Consider the following 21500-nt stretch of genomic DNA (forward strand, 5'->3'; position numbering starts at 1 on the left):
TTTGCTTGATGAGAAACAAATCTTTTCCTAGTGTTAATTGCAACAGATTTCCTTAAAGAGGAAAGAAAGACAAATTCTAAAAGAAAATTTAATGTCACAAAAATTTAAGATAGCTGAGCCTTGTTCTTCATTTGAGCTTCATTAGTTTCCATCTTTAAACATTGTTTTCACACTTTAGGAAGAAACCTTCAATCTTCTGCAATAAAACAGACTTGTCCAGATGTTGCATTAAATCACTAAAGGACAATAAACTTAGGTGGAAATATTAGGTTTTTGTTGCATGGAGAAAAAGGAAAGTATCACACTGGACTGTTTAAACAGAGGTCTAGAACATCAGAAATGTGAAGTAAATCTTTCTTTTGACACATCCAGGCTTGTTCTTCCTTTTAACACCATACTTGGAAAAAAAAATGGTTTACCACCTCAAAACAGCCCAGTAAAGATCATGTGAAAACAATGGGACATCTCTAACATCTGAGCTACACAATGAATCTACTTGAGCTCTTTAACATAAAGAAGACCGAACAGGAATTTGATTAGAGTTTTCTGGTATGTACAAGACTACCATAAAGAGGAAGAGAATAACAAGTACTCTTTAGTCACGGTATATAAGGCAAGAGGTAATGGGTTTGCACTGCAGAATGAAAGATTCAGGTCAGACTCAAGGAGAAAAATATGGGGTTTGGACTTGTGGTTTCAGAAGTCAATAGATATAAGCATTTGGATCCTGGTCACAAAAGGTTTAGTGGATACTGTCCTAGGAAAGAGAAATGGACAAAGATTCCAAGATAGCTTCTGTGTTTACCAGGCAGCTAGGGAAACTCATCAGTTCACTGAAAAAATTATGCTGTCTTTCACATGAATTACAGAATGCCTTTAGTCTGAGCAGTTTTGCTAATTTCGGTTAATCAGAGAAAATATACTTATTTCCTTTCAATTTGAAAATCCCAAAACACAAACAGTGTCCTGATACTAGACAGCCCTAAAACACATGCTTAAATTCCTCCCTGTTCAGGAGACCATTCAAGCAGGGCTCAAGGATATTTAGCTGTTCTTCTAAACCAAAGATCTGAATTTGTTCTGCTTCCTGGAACATGATCAGTAATGCCCAACACAAGCTTTTTCAATTAACAAAAACTCATTATACTGTTATCTCTTTTTAAAAAACATGTATAACATCCAGGCTACCTTTCTTATCTATGTGGTTCTTGCCATCTGCTGGCAGATATTTTATGTTGTTAATTTAAAATGCACAAATTACTTGAAGTTAATGAAAAATAATTAAGAAAAAAGTTAAAAGCTGTATTAGTAACAGGCCTATATTATATGCAAATATTGAGTATTAATGTTGTGTACCAAAAGCTTTGAGAAATTGTGTTCAATCTCGATTAAAGCACTTCTTAAATACAAACTTAACATAGTACATATCCTGTATTACCAAAGGAATCGTTATAAAATAGCCTCTAATCACTAGAAGAAATTTTACACATGCCAAACCAGTAGTAAATCAATCACTTTACCTACAGATGAAATGTAGTCATTTAATTCCATACAAGCAATATTGTACAAAAGAGATGGCCTTGCTGGGGTGGCCTTTTTCTGTGATATAGATGTTGAACAAGAATGAGTTCAGCTCATATAGAAATAGAAAACTGTATAAAATTGCAATTCAAAACAGCAAAGAATATCTGGACCTTGAGCTTTACTAACCTTCACGTTTAAGTGCATGGTTTTTAAGAATGGTTGCATATATGGATAGGGTCTCTTTTCAGTAGCATTTAGAAACTAAATAAGTGCCCTTGCTGATATTTCACATTATTAGCATTTAAGAGTAATTCACATACCTGGTTTTAATGTTTTGATTGCCACAGGGGTGGTATTATTCCACAGTCCTTCCCATACCTCACCAAACTGACCAGATCCTAATTTTTTCAAGAATTTCAGAGATTCTCGGTCTATCTCCCACTGATCAACAGTTTTATAGGACAAATCAAAAGTAGCAGGAATTTGTACCTTGTAAAAGAAAATACATAATAATGTAGTTGAGACTTCAAATATTTTTTCAATGTTATTTTAACTATGTCATGTAAAGTCACAACTTGTATAAATAATGTTTCATTAGAGTACAAACATAATAAAGTAAGCTAAGAATATAAAATACAGCCCATATCCTGGTTACTTTTCATTAGAAATAAGAGGTACTCTAAAAAAATTAAAAGTTAGTAATCTATCCTCTACAAGCTTTTTGAACAGTGACATATTGCTTGCCTGAACCTTGTGGTTTTGTCTCAGTAATTACTTATGGACAGCTAGAGTTATGAAGTTGGAGATTTCATGTCCATATACATTTATTAAAAGGCATTTATAAATCATGATTTGGCATATTTTCTCCTCCAGCCATACAATGATTTGTTCAAAAGAGTACAGTATTTTATTATTAACATGTCAGCTTCAAGAACAAAACTGTGGCACTACCCAGAACTTCCTGATAACAAGCAGATCATCACCATTTTGAAATGGTAGAAGGAGATATGGAGTTAACACCTTCTGACTGATATCTGATGAGTTAGCTTACACAAAATATGTGTTGCATAATGAAGCATTCACTCTTACCTTTAGGCATGGCTTTCCGAGCACCACGCAGAGGCCATCACTGTTTTTTCTATAATAGTCAACAAACTCGTTCAGAGTTTTAAAAGTTTTCCTTCTGCTTAGAAAAAAGCCTCCTTCATCCAGCTTTCTGATTCTGTAGTGCTTCACAGATACACCATCAAAAACTAAGAAGATTTAAATATATTAAATTTTCAGGAATTATAACAGGCGTCAATATAGCTTATGGCTAAACCATCATAACATTCCTAGATGTACTTGTGAGGACCTTAAAATAAAATACTTTATTTTCAGAGGTGACAGCTATAACATATCTCTTTCAAACCAAAGCCCATTGTTTACATAGTTTAACATATCCAGTCTATCAGTGTTCAACCATTCAGATTCAGAGATTCTTCCTTCCACCATAAGAACTGATGCAAAAATACATAAGTAAATCTTCTGTGAGGCAGCTCATGTTTTCAATCTTTTAGGACACCAAGATGAGCTAGGAGCATCTAATTCGAAGAAATCATTTAATCAGGTTTTGATATATCATTTATCAGTGTTAAAATTCCAAATAGCAGCTGCTGTGCTGGCAGACATTTTAGAGCCAACAGATACACCCTCAACACAGCTATGTTTCTCTGGAAAGCACTCACATCTTCCATGGGTTTTACTGAGTTTGGTGCATATTTGAAATATGTAAAAATCAGGCCAACCATCCTCTCTTTCAAGTACCTGATGACTCCCTTTCCATTTAAATGTTTTTTATCCTAATCTGTTATTTCCTAATCACTGGGACTTTTCTTTCCTTACCTCCTGTAGGTTTTTTACCTGCATGTCATAACACCCAAAGTGTCCTTCCCCATGACAATCAGAGTGCTCGTTAGAGGTCTCAGAATGAAGGCAAGGCCACTGCATGCTGAGGCTAGACCTAGACTAGCAGCAGGCCAGAGATGGGCAAAAAATGCGCTGTCACTCACCTAGTATGTTATTTAAGGAATATTAAGCTTGTGATGGCCATGGTGGCTCTGTAATGTATGGCTTAGAGCAGTGCTCTCCAAAGCAGAGTGTGTGCAGCCCAGGGAGTGAGCAAGACAATCCATTGGGGTGTGGGAAAAAAAGGAATTTTTTGTACCATTAATAAATACAATAAATATTTTTAAAATATTGTTTATTTCATCTTTATCTCATACTTTTTAAATTACTTGTGTGTGTTTTATGATGCACATAATCTATCAGTACAGTAGTACACGTATATAATTTACAAATAAATACATAACTAAACATATTGGGGTTGAATGCTCAAAGATCATTTTACTGATAGGCACACACAATCAAAAATTTTGGAGACCACAGGCTTAGAAATCTGCTTCATAAAGCCATATCAGCAGTAGGAATGATACATTGAGCATCAGTAGAGACGGCAGTTCTGAAGAGCTGGAAAGGGATGAAGTCTCTCATGTAGGATGTTATTTAGCATGACACTCCACGACTGAGACATTACTATCCATTTCTGGTGGGCAATGGAGAGCTTATGTTATATTCTGAAGGGTAACTGATTTAGGTCCTATCAGAGCAGTATCCCACCTCACATTTAATGAAACAACACCATGCTTTTCTGTGATGAGTGAAGAGAGAGCTCTCAAAGGGAGGAGGATGTTCCAGTTGCCATCCCGGTTCTCATCACCCAACATTACACCTGCCCAATAGGCCAGGTAGCTCCTTCCACACCCATCGATTTGGGAGATTACCGCTACTGTCCCCTTCTTAGGGAACTCACACAAGCAAAACCTGAAAAGCAAAGGGGAGGCACAGGGGAAAGGTCTGCTGTTTACCTCGAGTACACCTTTTTGTAGCCAAAATTCCAGCAAACATATTCAATTTAGTCATGTTGACTAGTGTCTGCTCTTAGTTGAATAATTTAATGGAAGTACATTTCAACCCTAGAAGCAGCTTCAGTCTGGTACGTTAGAAAACTTAATTATCTAAAAAATTATTATTGCTCTCCCCTGGAGATATTATAGCTGATAGATCCTTGATATTGTAACACTGCAAGAATTCTGGTAGTCACTTTTGTTATACTAACGGAAGAATACACAGCTACACATTATATGAAGAAAAAATTATAGAAAATTATGGGCTGCATGCAATTTAACAAGCTGATATAAAGTATAATTTATCTCACTTTTTAAGTGAATAAGATAAAAAGAAAGAATCTTTCCTTCCTTAAATACTGTCGTGTATGATCAAAAATTTTTCTTCTGTACTGTGCAATTGTCATTCAACGACAGCAGAGGGCATACAGGGGCTGTTGAAAATATCAGGAGATTTTCTATCTGCCACAGGTACTATTTTGAGAAAGGTGATTTACCAATTTACAGTTCTGTATGAGGACCAGAAATAAGAATATTTGTAAATATAACTCCATAGTATAAAGATAATTACATCACACTTTTCAAATGACATTTCTTTTTAACACCTCATAATTAGTATATTTTAATTACAAAATGCATTTGTATTTTTGTGACATATCATTTGGAAATGGGGCTGAAGCAAAATGAAGGAAAAAGTAATTCAGTAACGAGATTGGAGATGTAACGACTTTTCTGAAGCTCACACTAAAGTCTATCTGGCAAAATGCATTGTTATTTATGATGAATAAAAGGCAAACAGGATGACTGTTTTGATCCAGTCTCAGCTGTATATCCCAAGTAATAGCAGTTTGACTACCTGCTTTATTTATAATTATTTCTTGTGAAGCAGTTAATGTTAATGCAAGAGTTAGTTTGAAGGATGTACTATAATTTCTTAAATGAGCTTTGTGTGAAGCCTTATGACTGGCAGTATACAGGTCAGGTGATGTGTGTGGAGAATCTGGAGAAAATTTCTGCATTGATACCACCTTTGCTGGTCAGAAGCAGCTGAGATTGGTGCAGTATTTGACAGAAGGCTGTTTACTTGTACTCCAGGGCTGAGTCTGGCTGTCCAAGTCCTGCACTGCACACTCACAGAGCTGGAGCATGGTGAGGCTCCTCTGCCCAACACAACACAGAGCACGAGTCACTCAGGAAAGAGCTGGACAAAACCCTTCAGTGCTTCCAATCATCTCCATATCCCCGCCAGACTGTTTAACAGGGCAGGATCACAACTTCAGCTTCATACAGTTTGACAGCAACTAGATTTGAAGACTGCAGTGGTGTTCTCCTTGACTTTCCACTCCCCATTAGATTTCTTCTTGGGTTTGGCTTTACAGAAGGATTCTCCTCCCCCTACTTCCCATCATCGTAACACTGGGCCATGCAGAAGTAGATTTCACCATCCCAACAGTGAGAATAAAACAATTTACTATTCTTTTCCCAGGGTAACAAAATTTATGGTAGCATCAGCAGAGTCAGCACCTTCACCAAATGAACCATGGAGACACTAAGGCACCACCATTACCGCCAGTGTCCAAGCAGCTCTCCCATCAGCTGTCCTCCCCCAGCACTGACATGCAGTGCTGCTGGCAGGAGCTGTGCTCAGTCTCCATGCCCAGGATTGATTTGGGAGAAGGGTGGCTTATGAGATCACCCTCACCAGCACAGAACGGGTGCAGGGGCTGCTCCAAAATCATCCTCCTGCTACAGCCATCATTTTACCACTCCTACCAGTCTGTTGCCTCAAACTATTACCTGTTTTTTTTCCTATGCTGAAAGCCAATCTGGTGTAGAGGAAACCACACAATCTTTTTTAGGAGCAGGGATAAAAATGGAAGAAAACACAAACGATTTACATTGTCATTTAATGCAATCAGTCTTTCAGACACCATTATTCAGTGAGGGGGGAAGTAGAGAGCCTCCTGCTATCATTGGCAATGACACTCAATTAAGCTGAGCACATCTAAATTATGGCTTTTAATTAAAAAGAGGCAATGTCTAAGATGGCACCAACATGTTTAAAATTTAATACATTTCATGCCAGATGCTGGAGTCATCAACATAAAAATCTGTTGACAACATGTGCATTTTTAAAAGGGGAAAACCTATTTTTGAAATGTCAAACACTTTAAAATAATAGCAACACATCTTAGTGGCATATATAGTTTGATGTGCTTTCAATTTAACCATTTACAGCTGAGAAAAAACTTCCTGAATTTGAGCTTCTGTTTTTAATTTAAATAGTCTTTTATCATTGAAATCTTACAAATTATGAGTTGTCCCATCAAGACAAGTTAGAAGTGAAAAGTGTCATTTTAATGAAAGGTAGGGGCTTGGGTGTTTTTTATTTTTTTTCGGTTTGTGGTGGTGGTGGTAGTGGTAGTGGTGGTGGTTGGTTGGTTGGTTGTTTTTCTCCGAGGAGATCTATTTATCTCCCTCATTAACATTACATCTCCTATACATTGCCCATCTAAGTATGAAATCAGGCAGAGCAGTCATAAAATCACTTTATGGGTGCCTGGGGCAAAATCTCTCTTTCTTTTCTACTTCCTTTCCTTTTTAGCTTTATTATACTTAAAAGCTAGTCTGAACAGAGAGTTACAATATTTTCTTAAAGACCTTAATTCTGAAAGCAGGTTGTCACTCTTCTAGTCATTCATCAACCCCAGAATGAAACCAAAACAGCTATGGCAAATAGAACAAACCTCATGAGTTCTATAGAAGATGGGAGTATGGGGTCCTGCACTGCAAAAATTGGAATCAGAAATTAGGAACATACTGCAAAATATCAGGTTGACTGTAAGTGTATCAGCTACCATGGAGACAGAAGCCATCCTCAAGAAAACACTGCTTTTTTGCCTCAGCTGTGAGTGTATCATAACTCCTTCTGATGGAACAAAAAGGAGACAGCCAGAAAACTGCCTTCTCCATATTATCTGGTGGGCTGAGCCACCTTCCTTCCACTTAATTCTCCCCACAGTACAATCCAGTTCATCATTTGCTTTAGAATGCACTAGCTCTCCCAAAAGTAGACATAAGTAATGAGATTATGGACGTACAATGTCAGGGCCATTATGTGTACTAGTAGGCTGGAAGTAAAAAAACTTGCGCAACACAAAGAGACGCCATTCAGTCAAGCCTATTCAGTAAGCAACAAATAATATTTAGCTCTTCAGGATGAAGTAGCATGTTGAGGCTAAATTATGTTCAAGCATGGGAAGCTGCTAAAAGATCTAGCAGAAGTGGTAAATTATGTCATTAATACTCACTGTCTACAGATTGCTTCAGATTTTATTCTCTTTCTTTGCCTAAAAGGGTGCAAATATTTAATAAATTTGAGATGACACATATATACATATATACATATATATACATATATACATATATACATCATATATACATATATACATGCATACATGCTCAGAGGGCAACCCACGTTTGTGCATGAAGGAGGACTGGCTCCTGTAGCTGGAGCCTTTCCTCCACGTATATTATGTTCTTCAGCATCACACTTCTCTCCCTTCATCAAACAAACCAGCATGGAAGAAGTGCACACTGGCGGTTTCATATCTTGCTGTTATCAGCCATCATCAAATCTCCTATTCTCAAACAAGCTTGTACAGAAACCTGAAAAATATCTACCACAAGCTCTTATAATTGAATCAAACAAACTAAATCAGATAGAATATAGTTTCTATCCATGTTTTATAAGGAAAAAATTAAATAGCAGCATCAAAGGATGATCTCATCCAACCACAAATGCTGGCCTAATATTTATTTTCATTCTCTTGGATTTTTCTCTGCAGTATTTCACAGTTTAAATAATGTACTGCTGCCCTCCTATTAAAAAAGCAGTCAGGATGCACAATGGAGAATTAAGATTTTGAATCTTTCCTAGAAGGCTACAGTTGGAGAATAGCAAAAGGAAATTGCATTTCCCACCTCAGGTGCACAAGCATAGGACTTTTCATTGATTTTTAGTAAAGTGTCATATATTCAAGTGCCAGCATTCAGCAGATAATGAAGTCCTGTTTATCCTTTCCTGCATAACATCCCACTGTTATCAGTCTAGCTCAGTCCTTGGATGAAAACAGTTCACAGATGAACACTTGATGGAAGTTGAAACCATGTAAGACAGGGATATGTTGTCATATAGAGGGAAAGCATTTTGAAAGGTCCATGGCTATCACAGAACCTTTGGATAAAAGGGTGCACACACAGGGGTCAGTTCAGTCATAGTCTGGGAGCAGCCTGATTCCTTGCTTATGTTAGTTTTCTTAGCACTTCTTTGCAAGAACAAACTTCCTTGAGGGCAAACTAAAGCCTATGGAATGAACTTTCCTAGAACTGTAAATATCATATGGATTTCATAATCTTCCCTGTATTTCACCCCACAGGCAACATATATTTCTTTGTCTTGGCAATAAAAAGCAACTTTTCCATTACCACAGAACGTTGCAGGTGTATACACTTTACTTATGATTCAGCAGGAGAAAACAAGATGTGTCAAAAGTTCATTAAGGTGCTTAATGTGTTTCTGCATAATGCTCAGAAGATGACTGATACATAAACATCCAGGTAGAAGAGGAGTCAATACAAAAGAATGTGGTTATTTACAAGGTGCCTCTCATTTTACTGACGTAATTCTGCATGTGACAACTTACAGTTCATTCACAAACATCAAGAGTCTTCATTGGCATATGGAACTATACAGGTATAGCACGTTAGGAAGTTTGGGTGTATAACCCTGTTGTCTCAGGGACAACATTGTACTCTTGACTCACACTTGTATGACAAGTTTGATAAAACATGTTCACAGGAAACAATCACTGCACAATCATCTAATTATCTAATATAGAAAGTACCATGACATGAAATAAATGACATGTACGTAAATGTAAGTAAAATCATTATCACATAAGTCTCCTTATTCAAATAAAGGGCTTCAAATACATTTTAAAACACATTATAAATCTAACTTTATACCAATGTTTACAACCAACTTTTAAATAAAATATGATTATTCTAAAGTAGAGCTTTGAAGATCTTCCTATAATTTTGCCCCTGAAAACGAATAAATATAAACATAAGGTTGTGCTCTAGCAGAAATCTGATTTTCTTAAACTGCAGATATCTGTCAATATGGTTTAATTTTTATTTTGTGTACTAAGACGAAGAGTAGTGTACAACTGTAATGTATTTTTTGGCATTTTAATAATGGAAATAGTTTATATTTTAAGGCAGCTGCTGCACTAGAAGTACTAAGCATAAGAAAGTTAATTGCTGTTCTGAGAATATTAATAAACAAAGCCTACAAAATAAATGTTAGTAACAACCTAAATGACACCTTGCCAAGTTTTCTTTATGTGTCTCCTGGGAAAGAAAGATTATCATGAACTTAATTTCATTTTCATGCCTACAATTTATCATTCTCAAAAATTAAAAAGTCCAGATCACCTGAGAATTTTTTACAATATTGCTTAGGATGAAAAACTAGAATATACCTGAAAGTGAGTATTCGCCTTTTAGGCTCTCGCTTTCTCGGATTAGGAAGGCTCCTGCCTGGTTTCCAGGTTGTGACAGTTGTCTCTCGGCATCTGCTCGTTTGATTGGGCCAAAAAACCATCTGAACAAATGAAAAACATTAATTTTACCAGTCAGTGAAACATATCAGGAAGATAATTTAGGTTTATAAACACGCTGCATATTTACTAAAAGATAATCTGTTCTATGCTAATTAAATTCCAGTAGCATGGGGGAAAAAAAAGCCCACAAGAACTACACAACATTACGCATTTGAGAGAAGTGTCGATCTTACTGTAGATGGGAAGTCCTACAGATTTCATGGGAACAAGAACTCAAAAGTGATAGACTGGCCTTGTCCCAGGAAAAATTCATCAAGAAATTTTGCCAAGGCTACTGTGGCAGAAACTCATGCCAAGTCCATTGATGCCACTTGAACTACGTAGAGTTGCAGGTATGTGCTAACACCCTAACATCTTAAAAGTCAAAGATCCCTGAAACTGCAGAAGGGTTCTCGGGTTCCAAGAGGTAAACCACCCTGCAGCCTACCCCATTTCACCGCCACATCGATTTCTCAAATGAGTTATAGGCAATTTTTTAGCTCGGCTGCTGGTAAACAAACAAAACCAACATGTCTCTCAAGTCACGGCAAACATCTTAACATCCTTGTTCAAAGAAAATCTACTTGTATCTATGCCCTTTAAATATATTTTTATTTTCTCACTAAACCATGCATTTTACAAGGAATTGTTCAAGCCATGGTTTTAGTTTGCTCCTCTTAGCTCCTTTGCTGCTTTGTGTTGAGTGTAAATTAAATGGAAATAAGAGGAAGATGAGTCAGCATTTTCAACAGGGGTGGCATTTGGCTTCCATCCAACAAACACACAAAACTCTTTCCCAGATTAGCTCCACCCCTTGTTTGAAGCAGATGATGATTAATAGTTATCAGAAGTATACCGTGTACTCATAGGAGAACTCCTTTTAAATTAATCATAGCTGAACCTTTTATGTAAACTTAACAATGTATCACACCAGAAGTAAGTTGCCTATTCAGCTAACTACTTTGTTTGTCAATTACTAGGGAAAAGTACAGAAGGAGCCATCAACAAACTACTTCAGTATGTGTAACACTTGTAATCATCAAGAGGAATGGAGGAAATAAACAACACTGGGTGACACTTTGGCTGAGTAAGCGTGAGGAATGAAAAATGGTTTTGTATGAATAACGAGGAAACAAAAAGAGGTAAATACAGATGGTGCTAACCTACAGTAATAAAACAAAATCCAGATATTCTAGACTGCATTCCTGTCCTCTGATTTGAAGATAATTTGGATAAAATAGTCCTTGATACCTATTTCACCAGGAAGGGAATCTCATTAGAAAGCTGGAATGTGTTAGCAATAATTTTAATTCATTAAACACGTTAATTAATTAAACTAATTAATTAAATTAATTCATTAATTTGACTGCAGGAAACTGAGCCATCAGTAGCTGTTCAAATCCTTGACTGAGTTTCTCATCAAAGGAATGAGAGGACATAGTACAAGTCCAACTCTATACAAGTCTCAAAGAAAATTTGTCTAACCTAAAAATGGAATTCTAACCTTTCTGAAATTTCTAAAAACAACTGTATAACAAAAAACATCTGAAAACTAATAAACTATGATCTGAAAAAAACAAATTGAAGTTATATTTTTCTCCTTGAATTGTAAGATATCACTTAGTAATCTCCAAAACAGCTGCTTTTCATTACTGTATATAAGAAAAGGTGCTTAATTTTGTGTCTCCTTTCTTCATGGATTAAGAGGATAGCATCCTCTCAAAGAGATTCCATTTTGTACCAAAGACAAAAGAGCTTCCAATTAGTAAGGTTGAATTTCATGTTCTGAAGGGTTAAAAGCATAGTCTTTACATGACCCAGTATTTGTATATACACTGCTAGTAGCTCATATTGCTAAAGCTGAAAACATGAGCAGTAATACCATGTATGCAAGAAGAGGAAATTATAGGTTTGTTTGGGAATTACAATTTAAAACAATATTACACGTGTATGTAAGATCATGTCTACAATACAGAATATTATTGTGGGGAAAAATAGATAGATAGATAGATAGATAGATAGATAGATAGATAGATAGATAGATAGATAGATAGATTAAACCACCCAACACCACCTTAAGTGCATATTGTATTCAGGCATATGTATCTGTTCCTTTGACTTCAAAATATTTCAAATGCTATGTTTATTTTTCTTAGATCAGAAAAAGCTTCATGTAAATCATCATGAATTTGCCATTAAAGATTACATGGAGGATATGTAATATGTAGGTTCTGACTCCAGATAAACTTAGCAATTGAAAAGAGCCTGACTTGCAAAATAAGATAATTAGAGCAACAGTATTTGCAAAGGTAAGTGTAACTGAAACAATTACTCTGGAGAGTGCACAGTGGACACATATTGTATATTAGTTCATTTGCCTGACTTTATATGATCTGGTTAAAATGTTTCAGAAAAATATAATGAAAATTACTTTCATAGCGTTTGAGTATGGGATTCTTAGTTCAAAGTCATTAGGTTGGCAATAATAATCCTACAGTACCAAAAGCAATATTCATTGTGAAAAATAACCCCTTAACCTCAAAGCAAATAATTTAATTTGTTATTCTTCTTTTTTAGAAAAGCACATCCAAATTTAAAGTACTTTTTCCATTATAAATGGGGGTTTTAATTCCATTTATAAAGTGTGAAAGGCTTATTTCAATTTCTAGTGACTGAACTTACGTTTCAAAAGGCTTAATATTTTACTTAATCTAAAAGTGTGTATTTTATAGGGAAAAAAAAAAAGTACTCTAAAGAGTAATAAGGAATTAAAGTAATTTCTCGCCATGAGATATTGTACTGTGGGGCAGGAAGGTCAGACCAAAACAACACCAAATCCTTAGTAAATCTATTCAGTTTTTATAGCTCAAAGTTAGATGGAGATTTGGGAACAGAATACTTAGAAAAAAACAGGACTAAGACATCAAGCACCATTCATGGCACATATTACTTATCTAGCACTTTCTCTGATTTCAGTCTGCTACATTGGCACTAGACAGTTCAAGAGAAGCTGGAATTAGCAATTCATACATAGTTTCACTCTGAACTTCAATTTACAGCCAGATCACTTTGGATTACAATTATCAATGCAAGATTACCAGGTATGGCACGAATAATTGTATCCAGGCATGTTTCTATTTCTAGCAGGAGCTGTCTGGTTAGCACAGTGGTAGTGCTTTTCTGTCAGTGAAACCCAAGAGCATGCTTTCTTGGCCAGAACTGTATCCAACACCCCATTCTCTCTTCCTTTTTAGTGTAGGATGCTGAATAGGCTTTTTGGGTATTGTTTCTAGCAGCTTTCTCAAAATCCCTTTTTTCCACCATCATTGATAGTTCTCAGGACCCTTTCATTAAAAATTCCAGGTTCCTTCCACGTCACTTCTGGCCACCATATATAAGAGGACTTACTTTGGGGACAGATAAGATGACCTTCATGTAGGTCCATAATATACACAATCCTTACTTGGTGCAGATGATGCCCAATACTCGGGTACCAGTGAGGCTTCTTGTGATCATTCAGAGCATAGTGATCCCATCTCTGCTAGTCATCAATTCTACTTGCAGGTTTTCGACCACAGGATCAGCAGCTGATGGACATACGGCAGGCTTTGTCATGGGGTGTTCCCTGACTGTGTCAGTACCGTTGCTGAGACCCATACTCCTATCCTATGATTCTTCTCTTCAAGCAAATGAAAGGATATATCTCCATCAAGGTGAATCCTGGTGGCTATTCTTTAAGGGCAATTTTTTTAAGAAATTGAGATCATACCATCTATGCTTATCCCTGCCTCCCCATTCGGTTCAGCTTGAATCAAAATTGAGTCATGAGTTCAATAGAAGTTGATGGTGTTGTTTGGCTCCACCACCAATTTTGCTCTGAAGCCCTCTGTCCTCCAGGTTACAGTACACTGCTGACCTCTGTGTAAATGTCAGAGCCCCATTTACCTGGCTCAGCTTTGTGTCTCCCTGTGCTTTCCTACATAAAAATCCATAAAAATAAAAATAGTTAGTTCTACTCCTGCTTTTTTTTTTTTTCTCTTGTAGCCACGAACAGAATCACTAAAGCAAAGAAAGATAGGCAGGCAAAGTTCTGCAATGCTATACCACTGGCAAAGTTTCCAGTGCCTGGCAACATGCCTAGAAGAGGATAAAACCCCAGTGGAAAGCAAACAAACAAACAAACAAACAAACAACACCACAAATAACCTAATCCAAAAAAGAGTTTGTGAAATTAGTGTTTGAGTGTTCTTCCCTTCCATTCTGTTCCCTCCCACTAATGTAATATCCCCATCTGATCACGTCACTATCATCACTGCAATGTGCTCATTTGAGGCAGGGATTGAAGATTTAACAGAAGATCTCAGCTAACCTGGGAACTTCTGTTTATCTCCTAAAATTAAATCTATCCAACACCCAGACTTAAACCCAAACAAAAGGATTCCCAGCCATAGTATAGACAAAAAAGCTCATAGGGGAAACATTATTTTGTCATCCTACCATTCCTTGGGCAGCCCTTTTACAGCCCCTTGCTCCTCACTTAGACTGGAGCTTTATGCTTGGTCTCTCTTAAATCCCAGACACACTAACTCCTAGCTCTAATGCAAGGTGTGTGCTGAGCCTCAGCCAAGGCCCCCCCTAGTTGTGGGGCAGGCAAAACACATTTTGGGAGACATGTCTTTCCATACACTCAATCTTTCTTGGGCAGACCCTTTATTCAAACTGGAGCTCCTAGAGTTCATCATCCTCCTAACACTAAAACTAATTCAAGACCTAAGACCTTAGGCAAAGACCTCCCCAGACACAGGCTTTGTGAAAAACTCCTAGAAGGGCAAACTTTTCTGTAGTGTTGATCTTTCTTGGCCTCAGCAGCAGCAGTCACACTGGAGCTCTAGGATTCAACTTTCTCTTAATCCTAACCCTCGGCCTTGGTTGACCACTGCCAAAGATTCTCAGTCATGTGAAATGAACGAGCAACAAGGCATGGGCTAAGTCCCATGGAACAGGACTCCTTAGCATAGGCCAGACACAAAAGTCCCAAGAGGACAAATCTCCCTGCAGCCTCAAGTTTCCTTGCAGCCAGTATTGGCCTTTCTCCTATCACAACCTCTTGTGTTTACATTGAAGCAACCACAGTCAAAGACCCCCACACATGGCACAGTTGAAAAATCTGCGACTGGAAAGATTTTTTGGCAGTATATCCTTTCCTTGCTTAGCCCTTTGAAGGCCTACTCCAACAGAAACTCTAAACTCATGATCAAGGATTCTGTGTGCATTCCCCTTTTGCATGCGGGTAAGATCTTCATCACCAAGCCAAACACAAACTCTGAATTAACATCTAAAATGTTTGATTTTCTTGGAAATTTCAGCAGATCCCTCACTGCTTTTTTATTATTCACACTGAAGACCAACACAGAAAATTATATGGAAGTTCTTTGTCATCCATTTCCATTAGGGCTCACCAGAGCCCTGAACAATTTCAGATTTTCATTCAAGTTGCAAGACACTGGAGGTAAGATAAGACTAAAGGCAGAGCTCCGTGACATACTCTGAATTTTGTGAATGCCCAGCTAAAAACGAAAAACACGAGGGATGAGTCAGCAGTAAGATATAGCTACATATAGAAACTGTGATCGTTACAATAGGAATGTGGAAAAAGAAAGGGGAGAAAAATTGCAGAGAAGGACTCCGTGGCAAGGTCATTCAAAGAGCGTGGAAGCATAACAGAAGAAATAGCAGGAAATCAGTCACATTAAATTTATTTTCAAAAACACTGAAGACGTTAAAACGGACACCATGATCCTATCCCAGATCAGTAATTTGTGGCATGAGAGCATCTAATTTCTCATTTTTCATAAGTGCTTGCTACTGGGATTTGTCATCTCACGTAAGGAAAAATCTCATGAGATCACTAAGTCTCAGCAGCTGGGAACAATTGTTGTGATTCCTGTGGTTCCCAACCAGAACTCTTCATTGCAGAAGAAATGATGATGATAAATGGGCTAGCTGGCCCTCCAGTAGATTCATTGGATTGTGTTAACTGTGGCTGTAGTGCTAGGCTATGAGAAGAAGAAAAGATTTTGTAGACTAAGAAGAGCAAAGTCTTGGGTGAAGACAAAAATAGATACTGTATATTTTGAAATCAAATATATCCTAGTTTCTTCTGGAATGCAGAAAGCTTGTGCAATAGCTAGAACAAATAAAGCTTCAACAGTCTATTAAGTTTACATTTTAAATGCCTCAAAATCTATAGTCATAGAAAGCTGTAGCTGCAAAGTCAAGAACCCCAAAGTTAGGAGATGGCAATATTAATATTGCTTTCAGGAATACCCAGTATGATACCATCTTTAATTACATAGTCACATCTATTGCTTCCTACAGTGTTAATATGAATGCTGCTCACTGAATAGTTATCCTCTATTTGTTTTGTCATTGTGTACATCGAGTTTATTTACAGTACATTGTTTAGTCTCTGCTCTCAATATAAGTTATAAAATTACATGAATGGCTAATTTCCTAGCAGCCTCTATTATGGTGTTCACGACTATAATATCCGAATTCTTTATGCACATTCATTAACTGCATTGTGGCAGTTTTGCTTGCAAAATATTTTTTACAGTGGAGAAACATCACAGAAAGGGACTATGGCAATAAGACATTATTATAAGCATTATCTATTCCTTTCGGATGTCCAATTTGAAACACCTAGGGACTATCTTCCAGGGAATTTATCATACAATATGAAGTAGTGTATTCAGAGAGCAATAGCTTCTAACTTCTGTGTGACAGAAGACAAGGAGAGATACATAGAAAACTAAAGAGACAGAGGAAGCGAGATCCTCCAGGGTCTTATTCAGTTACTTTCATCATATGACCATCCTGTGATCGCTGCCCTTACTCAGCACATGGAAACCTGAACAGGCTTGCATGCACCGCTCATCACTGCCATCATTCGTGCAGGACAAAGAGGGCTGCTGAGCCAGCTTGTAATCCATGCCAGGTTTGCAGTCTGCTGTGGGTAAACATCAGCACAGGAGCAGGCACAGAAGTTTACTAAGGGCGCCACCAGCACATCCTCCCTGCACTGAGAGGAAGGCTCCAAGCACTTGATGTGCTTTCCCAAAATATCAAAAATACAGAATGCAGCTGTCAAATTCTAATTAATCTGTTCTGTTACCACATACAAAGTGCAATTTTATTTTCAAAGGCTTAGTTAGTTTGAAGCAAAGTTTTCTTAGGTAGCAAAAAAGCACACACTTTTAATATCTCAGTCTCTCCTACTAAATATCAAAACCTTTCGACAAAGTACATGCACAAATGATTTATTTTACTGTTCTGAGCCATATTTTTTACTTTCAGGGAAAGAAAGAGGCAGCATGTGCCTGGTATCAACTGTAGAAAACTCACATCTGACCAGGTGAAGCCTGGAAAAATTGTAAGTAACCAAACTATTTCATCTGATAGAAAATATTAGGCTCTCCTAATTATAAAACTAATGAAGTAACATAATTTCTCCAAGAGAAAGTTCAAGAAATTAGGAAATATCACTGCAAACATGAAAGCCTTCCAGATATAACATAGTTAAGAAACAGATGTGCTTTACAAGTGATGAAATGCATGCCCGAATGAGAGCGTGGGAGATGAGCACTGCCTGCTTCAATGTTCTCTTTATAGTCTGCAGTGAACCTGATGATGGCACAAGAAAGAAAAGGAAGGGAGGAAGGGAGGGAGGAAGGGAGGGAGGAAGGGAGGAAGGGAGGGAGGAAGGGAGAAAGCAAGGGAGGAAGGAAGGGAGAAAGCAAGGGAGGAAGGAAGGGAGGAGGGAAGGAAGGGAGGGAGGGAGGAAGGAAGGAAGGAAGGAAGGAAAGAAGGAAGGAAGGAAAGAAGGAAGGAAGGAAGGAAAGAAGGAAGGAAGGAAAGAAGGAAGGAAGGAAGGAAGGAAGGAAGGAGAAATCTGCAAAGTCTGCAGTCAGGCTAAACCATGAAAACTTGCAAAAGATTCTATTCTTAAGCATGCTCAAAAACATAGGCCTTCCCAGATATAGCATACATACTATGCCATATCTACATATTTAAATGTCCAGGATTACACTAGGGCTCACAGACTTTTACTCTGCAAAGGTAGTTTCAGCTTCTTCAGATACAAAGACCATCCTCCTTGCTTCTTTCTACAGGCTTGCCTGGGATTGTTTTTAATGCTGCCTATCCCTCATTGTCTTTTATTATCAGATACTGAAGGATGCATAGGACAAGGACAAAATTTAAGAGGAAGGAATTTAAAACTAATAATAAAGGATAGTAAAAATTCAAAGCAGAGATGACTGTAGAATATTATCAAAGGGATGGAGGAGAAGAAGGAAAAAGTCCAAGCTAACAGGGAATGATGAAGAGAAAATAAAGAAAAGGAAAAAGCAAGGACTGCATTTGTTGCCCAAGGGCTATAAACTGCTGCTGCCTGAGCCGCTGCACCTGCTCAGCAAATGCTGGTTTCCAGCTTATTCTGCTCCCGCAGGGCATGTGATTTTGGCAGCGATTTCAGCCTTACTTGGGGAAACAATTTCACAGAATATCCCGTGAACCAGTGTCACAAACTAACTCTTGCTGTAAGGATTGCTCTCTACAGATCTTTCCCCTTTCCCTTTCTTGCTTCATCACACCACTCATATTTGTAATAGACAAGAGAATACTTTAACATTCATTTTCATTGTGTATTTATTGACTAGAGATCATTGCTAAATGTACTGGTTTAAACCTTACTCACCAAAGTACTGTCAGCAAAAAGTGAGTCAAATTAAGTCTTTAAAAATGTTTGGGTAACAACAACCTTCTGTATCTATATAATTAAATCAGTTAAAATCTTAAAACACTGTAAAAGTACCTGACTTGGTCAATACTTGAAATAAAAAATCATTTAAAATGTACATATACAGTGACACGGCTCTGTTCTGATTACTTATTTACCATAATCAGAAACTAGTTTCCTCCAAGTGAAACTAGAAATGCAGGTTTTCAGGGATGGTTTTGTAGGGCAGTACACTTAACCTTTTGCAACCACAATGAATTTGCTTCATACATAAAGATCTGAGTCATGTATATTGCTCAGATCCTTGTTGTTGATTAACTTATCACCAATTAGAATTAAGACTATCCCCACGAATTGTGTGTAGGACCTGGAGCTTCTGAGTCTTTTCACAATGACAGTGGGTAGAATAATTATGTTGGTTTTTGTTTTTGTTTTTTTTTCTGTGGAGGTAAAAATAGAACATGTGAATATTCGTGAAAAACTAAAGGCTCATTTCTACACTATGTAAGCAGCAAAGATCTATCAAAACCGCAGATCAGGATTAGTTTATGTCTTGTATGTATTTAGAAGACTGCCTGTATGTTTAAAAATGGCAGTCTGTCCATAGCAACACACAGTAAGTTCCACTGTGTTTTCCATATTTCAAGACCAACATTGTGGTTTTTCTTTTCATTATAATGAGAATGCACAGTTTTGGAGAATAACAGATCCCATTTTTCTCTTGGCTTTTGGATAACATTTTGCTAATGTTCTTGTCAACAGATTATAGCTGACTGGTTGGTATTTTTCTGTGAGTACTAAATATATGTTAGACTTGAGAGAGTTTTATTGGTGAGATGGCAGAATATACGAGGTGATAACTGAAGAGACATAGAAGTTAAAAAAAAGGGAAAAAAATTAAGTTCTACTTCTCCACAGATTTTCTAAACAAAATATTATAGCTTAATTTGTGAAGGTACCTAATCTGAAGTTTTCAAATGTAAAGGTTTTTTTTATTTCTCTTTTCAAATGGAGTTTCTATCAAAACATAAGCATTTTTTCTTTTAATTTTGTTCAGAAAGGACTAAGTTATTTGAAGACAAGACACGATCAAACTATTCCCTTCATATTTTCTCAGGCTATGTAAAATATCATGATTTGATATACAACTAAAATTAAGGACTCTTTTCAGGAAAAAAAAAACCTAAATGAACAAAAGGTGAAACATTACTGCTTCCTTCTTGCAGGAGGAGGGACCCGTTTTTCCTTTCTTCTCATAATTGTTTTCTCATGAACATAAACACTAGGACACAAGTGATACAGTCATCCATGAAATGGGAACTTTCGTTAAAATGAGGTAATTTAAACATATTTATCAAATATGCCTTAGTCACTATTTTGCTGGAATACATAACATGCATAGAAATTTACATTCAGTAATTTGGAGGGTGTACCGCTGTTACAACAGAGGTAATCCTCTTGGGAATAAACATAGTTGAGCTACCACCAGAAGCAGGCAGAACTTTTGCTACCATTTATTTTTACAAAGATAGGAAATTGCAGGGTTTTGACAGAAATAAAAAAAAAAATATTTATACTACTAGACTCATGGACCAGATTCACCACACTTACATTGCATAGTACCGTAAAAAAAATTGTTTCAATTCACTCCTCACTGAAAACCTGAATCTAACCCTGAACATTAGCTTACCCTACATGAGCCCAATGACGGCAATGTAGCTGTAGAAAACATGCAAAACACCTGCCTACCAAGGCAGGTGGACCTTGTGTATACCTGAGACCCAAAAGAGACCCCAGGCTGCACTAACAAATGACTGGAGGAGTCCAGCTGAAGAAGCTGCAGAAGAGGGCAGGAAATGTGTCAAAAAGGACTTCAAGCCCCTAAAGTCTGTTTTGGTCTAAGAAATAGCTCTGTTTTATGTTACTCGTTTGTTTTTATTAGAAATAATTAGCTGTTCCATAAAGAAAGAGCCTGTCAGGGCTTCAGGGACTTTTACAGTAGGTGACTGCGTGGGATTGTTTGGATAAGGTAATGTTCAACAGTGAGTAAGTGTGGTAAAACCCACCACAGAGATAGACATTTCCTCTTACAGTCTAGAACAAATTTACTGTCTTGAAAACGTAAGCACAAAGATTACTTGGGCATTAGCCTAAAAAATCTGTGACACATTGTGCATAAAACATTTCAGTAAGTACTTCAGTAGGCCATACCTGTACTGACATGTGATTCTGTTGTAAGGGATTATGCATAATTAATTTTTCAGTAGTTGATAATAGCACTTGACTGTGCTGCAAACACGGAAATGAATTTGCTCTGAGTCTGCTTCAGGACGACAAACCATTGCACCTTTGGCTACTCTTGCACTCTGCAGTGACTGGGAAGGGACTATTTCACCTGTAGGGACAGCACTAAAAAGACTAGTGCACCAGCTCTGTAGATTAGTATAGCTCATCCAATACTTGTTTCTTTGTACAATAGGAACAAAACATAATAAAGTAGCCACCAAATCACAATTAGATAGAGTTAATTTGAGGAAATCTCCATAAATATATCTCATCCTGTAA

The 21500-nt window shown here is 37.2% G+C and overlaps 1 protein-coding gene across 1 annotated transcript in view; it reads right to left on the reverse strand.

The window, feature by feature from the left end:
• FRK (fyn related Src family tyrosine kinase) overlaps window positions 1–21500 on the reverse strand; it is a 55028-nt gene that overhangs the window by 20727 nt on the left and 12801 nt on the right. Inside the window, exons 2-4 of the mRNA XM_005507462.3 lie at window positions 10016–10137; window positions 2614–2777; window positions 1845–2013 (exon numbers count right to left, since the gene is read on the reverse strand). Coding sequence (XP_005507519.2) covers window positions 1845–2013; window positions 2614–2777; window positions 10016–10137 — 455 coding nt within the window. The remainder of the gene's footprint in view (window positions 1–1844; window positions 2014–2613; window positions 2778–10015; window positions 10138–21500) is intronic.

This window comes from Columba livia, chromosome 3, assembly GCF_036013475.1.
Source record: "Columba livia isolate bColLiv1 breed racing homer chromosome 3, bColLiv1.pat.W.v2, whole genome shotgun sequence".
NCBI classification, from domain to species: domain Eukaryota; kingdom Metazoa; phylum Chordata; class Aves; order Columbiformes; family Columbidae; genus Columba; species Columba livia.